The sequence below is a fragment of the Humulus lupulus genome, chromosome 2 (assembly GCF_963169125.1).
Source record: "Humulus lupulus chromosome 2, drHumLupu1.1, whole genome shotgun sequence".
In the NCBI taxonomy this organism is placed as follows: Eukaryota; Viridiplantae; Streptophyta; class Magnoliopsida; order Rosales; family Cannabaceae; genus Humulus; species Humulus lupulus.
In genome coordinates, this window is record NC_084794.1 from 209,351,333 (window position 1) to 209,359,296 (window position 7,964).

Genomic DNA, 7,964 nt, shown 5'->3' on the forward strand with positions numbered 1-7,964 from the left:
GGCCTTTCGGCCCTATCAACCTGCTGGTTTCGCGCCTGGCGATTTGGACGAGGCGCAGGATGGTTGTTGGGAACGGGCCGATGTCGTGAGCCCGCTCCGGATCTCCTTCGAGAATTTCCTTGAGCTCATCTGGGCGTCCTCGAGGATGGTTGGGAGCTAGGAGTCGACGTCCTGACCGAACGGCTGTACTACTGTTGTTCGGCTCTAGGCATTCCTCTGGAATCTGCCTCTCGATGGTGTGATGAAGGGGTGGAGTTGGCTGCTGGAAGTCTGTCCGAACGGCTATGCCTGGACCGATTACCCCAGTGAGACTTAGGAGCCTCACCTTGCCTCTCTCCGACGTTAGCGTTGGTTGTGAGAGAGGGTAGTCACTACAAGAAAAAATGCTTTTAATAACACCAAAAATGTGTTATCAAAACCTACGATAACACTTTCTGATGTGTTAAGATAGACTATGTTATCGTAGGTCAGGGTACTTTACATAACACTTTATCAGTGTTATACAAATGTGTTATTGTACTGTCAACGATAACACAATTTCTGTGTTATTTTAATATATAGATAAGTGTTGAATTATGTTATTTATAGTCGATACTATAACACTTTTTTTGTGTTATACTATACTTTAGTATAACACTTTTTTTGTGTTATACTACACTCTAGCATAACACTTTTTTTGTGTTATACTACACTCTAGCATAACACTTTTTTTGTGTTATACTATACTTTAGTATAACACATTTTTTGTGTTATACTACACTTTAGTATAACACATTATTTGTGTTATATAATGAAATTTGCATAACATAATTCTTTGCATAAAAAGTGTTATTGTAATATATATTATAACTCAATTTTTGTATTATTGTTATATTTAGATATATTTAAATTCTCATTATATATTTTATTTATATTACACTAATTTATTCTATTATATTTTAATTTTTTTTATATAATTAAAATTAGCTTTCTAATATATACTAGCATCAGCAAATGAACTTGATTTTCAAATAACAAAAAGTAAGAACATTCTACATTGAATCAACAATCCACAATTTAGTTTAAAACATTCAACACTATCATCAATAGCAAAATATTCTTTAAGTATTCAAGGAGTCTAAAAGTTACTACTTTCAACACAAAGAAATAAACAAAGTTACTACTTTCAAGGAGTCTTAAGTATCCTTTTATACTTCGCTTGTCATATCTGCAACGCTTGTCATATCTGCAAAATAAACAAAGAAATATTTTATTGTTATTATCTAGCATCACAAATTACTTCTAGAAAAATGCTATGGAAATTATATCCAAGAAAGGACACCACATACAAAATAATAGATTCACAACTACACCAAAGCAAACAAAGAAACCAAACAATAAATTATAAGACAATAGTAATATCCGATTTCAGCTCATTTGTTCTCCTAAATATCTGTATAAAAAGTATGTCAAGTGCATATAGTAACCAAAGCTTCACAACCAATTTTGATACTTAGATAAGTTGAAATACAAAACTGTTATCTACTTTATGGTTTGTTCCAAAAACCTATTCGCATTATTTTAATATAGAAATATATTTGTAAGTTTGTAACAAGTTTTGAGCCTCTTTTCAGTATCGGTAGTTATTTCAATCTATCTGATACTACTTTAGCATCCCTTAAAAGAGTTACCACCAAATCATTTTCTATCCCTTCAAAACATCAACTAGCTGCATAAGTGAAATCCCATGCATCATAAGAAAGATGGGATCAAGGTTCACCAAGGCTAAGCAGAGTTTATGAAATTAAAAGAACTACCTCTCTTTAGTACCATGTATGACTCCAATGGAACAACAACCATCTCAACAATGAAAAATGTTTCTTCTTTCAAACAGATCTGTTACATTTACCTCACATGATTAGCAATCAACACAGGATCAAGGTCGCAGCGAACATCTTTTAAGTCAAGCGACCACCTTGCAGTTAAGACCCCAGTGACTATAACGTCATCTGTAAAGCAAGAATGCTGGGGACGGCCAACAGATAATTAGTGGTAAGAACAGGCTGCATGAAATGAACAAAAAGTTCTAAGCTTTCTTCTTCAACTTCTGGGGCCAAGGCTAAGCTTGGGTCCCAGCCATGGACTTCATCTGATAGTCAATGCAATGAAACAACCAACAAATTAAAACTAACCCATATAATATTGACTAAAAAGAAGACCAAAAAATACTCAATATAAATAGAACCCCTGTAGAAAAACAGTCACAAACAAGAGAAATAAAGCATCCAAATATCACAATTTGTTCAAAACAGAGGCGATACCATCCTTTTTAGATTCACAACAATAAATATATATTTATAAACATCAATTTTATATATATATATTATATACTAAAGGTACTTAATGCTTAATAAAAAAATTTAATATTCATTTTCTTAATCTATTATATACATAAAACACTTAATTCCAACTTAGAGAATCTAATTCTAACTCATCATAATTTATATATATATATATAATTATTTTTGTTTGAAGAGATTAATCCATCAAATTTTAAATTTTACAACAAAGAAATATCAAAGAAACAATAAGGTGTTAAACAAAAAAAATCGTTACATAAAAATTATAGACGGTGTAAAGAGAAACTTTTCTAAAAAGTTGTGTACTGTTATGAAATACCTTGTTTAATTTGTAGAGATTTTCATAACAGTAATACAAATAGTAAGAAAAGGGGAAAAACTAAATAGGCTTATCATAAAGAGAAGAGGCCAAAACTGAATAACGTATTAACAGAACTATTAGCATCCATAAAAACTACTTCAACAAAAAACAACATAGACAAAGTTATCAATTCAACTCTCCCACATCACATATTATATTGATTTTCTTTCCCTTATAGTAAAAATTGTGGTGCCACACTAGATCATATTGCATAGACTAACAAAAATAAAAGAAACTAAGGTAGCTCTACTTAAGATTGTGTCTCCTACTAATTAGCTCAGTATGCAAACTAGCAACAGAAAATGCAAGTCAGGGCCTAAATTTGTGTAAAGCCTTTCCTTTGATGTATACTATACTATGAGCATATAAAAATTTAAGTGCTAACAATTATCAGAAGAATATAAAAGATGAAAGATCAAATTTTATTACGGGAAGCAAGAACATCCCAAAAAAATGGGGAAGAGAAAGAAAACGAGTAAAAGCAAGTACTACAACAAACTGTATTATCATTGGCAAGAAGGTGAACAATATGTTTGCGCTGATTAGAAACATTGTCTTTCTGCACAACAAACTTCAAACATTAGGATTCAGAAGCATTTGTCTCTCACAATAATGAGTTTGATTTTAGAGTTCGTAAACAACAAAACATTTAGTCCTGTATTATGATATAAAGACAAATACCATAATCCAAAATTTATGAGCCAAGCAATTTTTCCCACCTACTCACTTCATGAGAATCTTAAAATGGACAATCATTTGAAGAAACAAAGGCAAAACAAGAATAAACTCTGTGATAATGATGGACTATTCCGCACCCCTTGCATTCATTGATCATATTAATACAAGCAATTTTTGTTTCAAAAGAGAAATAAGAATCAACTCATTTCCCCTAAAGTACAATATTTTTAACAAATGATGAGGTTCTTATGAAGAAAAATAACACAATCAGAATGTTTAAGCATATATATCAGAATGTGTATGATTGCATATATCAATGTTCATCAATGTGAAAAACATATAGAAGGATTAAGACATTTCCTCGCCATATAAATAAAGCAAGAACAACTAAACAATAAATTTTTCAGAGGAAAAAATATAACAATGTCTGAACTACCTACCTGAAACTCATAGCAACCACATGCAACTTATAGCACAAATAAAAGAAAATACACTAAATCCAAATCCAATATACCACTTGATCTAGACGTACAAACCTGAAATTCAAAAATGTAGTTCAGAAAATCAAGAACATCAGCTTTTCTTGTAGAAGGGATGGGAAAATCCTCGGGCAATTTTGGCAGTCCCCTATACTTTAACACTGAGATTGCTGCTTGAACCTGTTCATAAATTTCTTGTTCTATTCATAAATTTTTTATTCCAAAAGGTGGTACAAACAACAAAATTTTGGACTTGAAACATAAACTGTTAAACTAATTACCTCGAGGAAAAACCCAATACGATTTGTTGGGCTAGGAGCATCAAGTGGAATAATATTATAAGCAATTAAGTCGTCCGTCATAGCTGCATCAGTTTCCATCACACGTCTCAGCTGCATAAAACAAACCAATTGAGAGATGCAAGATTAAATAGAATGTGTCCCATTTATGTTAGTTTCAACTTTCAATGAAGAAGCTCAAGCAGAAACATATCCCTCCTTTGTAGATACATATCATGCAATTTTTTTCCAAATATTTAGTCACTAATTCTTCACATGAATTTTTTTTAGGGACTCAACATAAATGCTTCACAAGATTTTGGATGTTAAAAAATAGTGATAGTAAATCATTATGACTGATCACAAAGTCAAACAACCAACCTCATCAGGAATTTCCTCAGTCAGCTGCTGAAGGACTGTGCCTAGAACTTTTAAAGTAGCAAAAACTCTTTTCCTCTTAACTGTCTTTCTCTCCAACCTGGAAAAAGTAATCAATAAATAGATCAATATGATGGCCATGAAAGAAAAACTGAGAAAATACTTTTAACACCAAAGATAAAGGGCTGGCCAAAAAAACAGAGGAATATACAAATCAAACTTTTCCTAATAGTTAAAGGAAGGTTTTCAAATTAATAATAAACCAAGGGACAAAAATAAACAAAAGGAGAAAATTGAAAGTCACATTCACATAATTATGTTTTTCTCCTTATAGGTAGATTAGAAAATAAAACTACAGTATTAGCATAAACAGAACAAAAGCAAATAAATAAAAGTGCCATCTATTTGAGTTCAAATGGGGGAAATACTTACTCGCCCAAGTCTCCACTGAAAGCCCCAGTCTCCCTTAAATTCAACTCTTCTTCTCGTTTCCACATCATTCCGCTCTCGATAGAGTTTGTAGAAATCTTGCAAAAGAGAAATGTCTTGGCTTCTATCTATAACTCCTCCATCCTTTTTTTGCAAGTTTTTGCTAAAATTTTGGAAACAAGAAAAAGTAAATATATGGCAAATATAATATTATTGTCGAAGTGTATAAAATGCAAAAAAAACAGACTAAAAATCTGGAAGTCAAGTTTATCCATTTCAAACTAAGCACACACCTTAATGAAAGACATCAATCCAGTTTTAAATTGTAGAACTCCTCTTCCTTCACTGTCAGGATCCATATTTTGAGCCAAAGAATAAGCATGTTCACACACTGTAGGTATACAAAAAAAATCCAAGATATTCACAATGCTGTAAACTGACAAAATTGAGCTTAATAAGTACTCAGTTCAGTTTCTTAACAACTCAATATGATAGAAAACTATGACAGTATATAAATGAGTTCCAAATTGTACAGCCATGAAGAAAACTATATAAAGTATACATAATAGAAAGAATGAAAAAAAGTTTGAACTTTTGAATTAAAGTGTAACATTAATATTACCATGGAAATGTTAAGCTATGACTATATTGATTTATCTATGATCAAACATAGCTATATTATATTCTCTATGGAATTGTCTATATAAAACATCTATACACTATATTATGTTTCTAAGGCATTTTACCAAACATATGGAGTGCAGTTTTTTTTATTTTCTTAATCCATGAGCATTGTTACATAAAACTTAATCTTTAATTTCAAAAAGTTTCAATCTAAAATGAGCAATAGTCAGCTAAAAATCCAATCTCACAGTCAAATTTTATAGTAAGAGCCCAAAGAAATTACTTCTTCAACATATTGGATTAAGTTTGTATTTACGCATCTAGAAATTGAATGAAGGCATAACAGAATAGTACTCACTTTTGTTGCATAGCCCCAAAAATCTCATATGGCAATTAAAAGTCAACAATTTGGTCCCTTTGTTTCCAAGTTGTAAACCTTCTAAACTCTCCATAATTGCCATCATTTGCAAGCCACATTTTTTCAAACATTCCCATCGACAGCAACAAAATTCTCATTGATATAGTTGAACTCAATTAAACTTTCTTTTATATATAAATATATATTTATACATATATACATTTATATACTAGGGGAAAAGAGCATTATTGATATTATTTTATATGCCCAAAACAATTAGGTCTTATAGCAAAATAATTCTCTAAGAGAGAAATTAGATATTTAGAAAACAAATCTCATTTTCTCGAAAATGCATATCTTGAGCACCCATATAGTTGCATAATATTGATTCTTTACATCCATCTGAATATCCAAACAAGCCATAAATCACCACCCTAGAAATAGAAATAATTTTTACATTAAAAACAAAATTTCATCATTGATATATTGACCCAGCAATTTTTTTAATAATTTTTTTTATGGATGCAAGTGGTCTAGGCTCTAGACCCCATATAATTACCAGCAGAATAACGTAAAGCTATTTAACACTATCAATCTAAGCACTTAAGATATTCCATCATAAAGATAGACATATACATAGAACACTTGCTAATTATTAATTGTTGCTTATATATATATATACATAATAGATTTAAAAGAAAGTACAGGAACAAATGGATACCTGGTAGCGATAGGCACAAAAAAATTCTAATCCCATTTAGTCCTTCAAAGGACCCAAAATGATTTTTTTATATATTAAACAGAAGGCTATTAATGTCCAATTTCTGGTTTGCAATCCCAGATTTACGAACCTCAAGGATAATCGTGGAAATTGCCATTTGGAAGCCACAAATAATAATAATAATAATAATAATAATAATAATAATAATAATAATAATAATAATAATAAAAATTAGAGAAGATGAAGATGATATAGTGACCTTAAAATCTTTGCTGGCGATGAAGAAACTTCTGGAACAGAGATTTTGAAGAGGACTAACCCCTCTCCATTATGAAGAAATAAACCTTATGGTAGTCCTAGCCATGGCTAAGAGGAGGCACTGGAGCAAAAAAAAATTAGTGAAAGAAAAGAAGAATGGCTATGACTATCTGTGTACCATCAGTGGGAAACGATACAGAGGATAGAACAAGCCATCCATGGGGAAAAGACAGAAGAGAGAATGATTAGGGTTGTCTTTGTGTGGTAAATGATAGAAATAGAAATTGGGGAATAGAGAGTTAGTGAAATATTAAAAATTTCTGCTTATTTTCTCATTTCCCGACCGAGAGGGATAGGTCTACGGGAAACCGAAAGAGATAGACCAGGAACGGACCAGGAACGGAAAGACGATGAACGATTGAAGATTAAGGGACCGAGAGACCAGGAAGGGGAAGACCGAAGAATGATTGAGGAAATGGGTATAGGGGAAATGGGTACACGGGTTGAAAAATGTTAAGTCAAAAAATGTTAAATCATTTGGCGGTACCTTATTTTAAGTTGCCGCCTGAAATTTTTTTCACTTACAATAACTCTTTTTAAATTCTATTATAATCATGTGTTATGGTAATGGGTGTTTGGTGTAGTGAGTCGGGCCAGCATATCCTTGATTTGTTGGCTAGCTGTTGCTAACTGGCTCCTTAGCTGAGCGTTCTCCATCTCCACCGCAGTATAATAACATGGGTTCGGATTAGGCGGTCGAGGCGCCGAACTACCAGTATCATCTTGGCCCGCCGGCTGCTTTCCTAGCTGCTGCTGGACTTCAGGAACTTGTTCACCAGGGATGGCAGTATGACGAGCCTCCTGCCCATCATGTTGTTCTGTCTCGTTACCGTGCCTGGATCGAGTTGTCACCATAGTTGGATGTTTGCAACAGCACTAATCGAACTTGCTCTCAATGAAAGCACCAAACTGTTGACGCGGTTCTTCGTCAACAGGTAATTAAGAAATGAAGAGAAAGGGATTAGTGCTAAATGTGAACCGAAACAGATATAAGATCTTAG

The 7,964-nt window shown here is 32.4% G+C and overlaps 1 protein-coding gene across 4 annotated transcripts; it reads right to left on the minus strand.

Annotated features, from left to right (window-relative positions):
• Positions 1-1,011: 1,011 nt before the first annotated feature.
• On the minus strand, positions 1,012-7,470 carry LOC133818933 (callose synthase 9-like). 4 transcript variants are annotated; one of them, XM_062252047.1, is made up of 8 exons: positions 6,905-7,470; positions 5,236-5,333; positions 4,946-5,105; positions 4,517-4,613; positions 4,139-4,249; positions 3,915-4,037; positions 1,889-2,004; positions 1,012-1,225 (listed from the first exon to the last, which is right to left on the minus strand). In XM_062252047.1, the coding sequence occupies exons 3-8, from the start codon at positions 5,011-5,013 to the stop codon at positions 1,057-1,059; spliced, it is 684 nt and encodes a 227-aa protein (XP_062108031.1). In that variant the 5' UTR covers positions 5,014-5,105; positions 5,236-5,333; positions 6,905-7,470; the 3' UTR covers positions 1,012-1,056. The 4 variants fall into 4 exon arrangements, 3 of the variants coding, with proteins under 3 accessions (XP_062108031.1, XP_062108030.1, XP_062108032.1); XM_062252046.1 differs by lacking the exon at positions 6,905-7,470 and adding an exon at positions 5,925-6,201; XR_009886166.1 differs by lacking the exon at positions 6,905-7,470 and adding an exon at positions 5,925-6,197 and having other exon boundaries at positions 1,209-1,225; positions 1,889-2,128.
• Between the last annotated feature and the right edge of the window lie 494 nt (positions 7,471-7,964).

What these genes read in the sequence shown, in the direction of transcription:
- LOC133818933 (XM_062252047.1), bottom strand. Translation starts at nt 5,013, where the DNA reads ATGATGTGGAAACGAGAAGAAGAGTTGAATTTAAGGGAGACTGGGGCT. An exon ending in CTGAGGAAATTCCTGATGAG is followed by an intron (nt 4,250 to 4,516) that starts GTTGGTTGTTTG and finishes TGTTTTATGCAG; the next exon opens with CTGAGACGTGTGATGGAAAC. An exon ending in TTGATTGCTAATCATGTGAG is followed by an intron (nt 1,226 to 1,888) that starts GTAAATGTAACA and finishes TTTATTTTGCAG; the next exon opens with ATATGACAAGCGTTGCAGAT.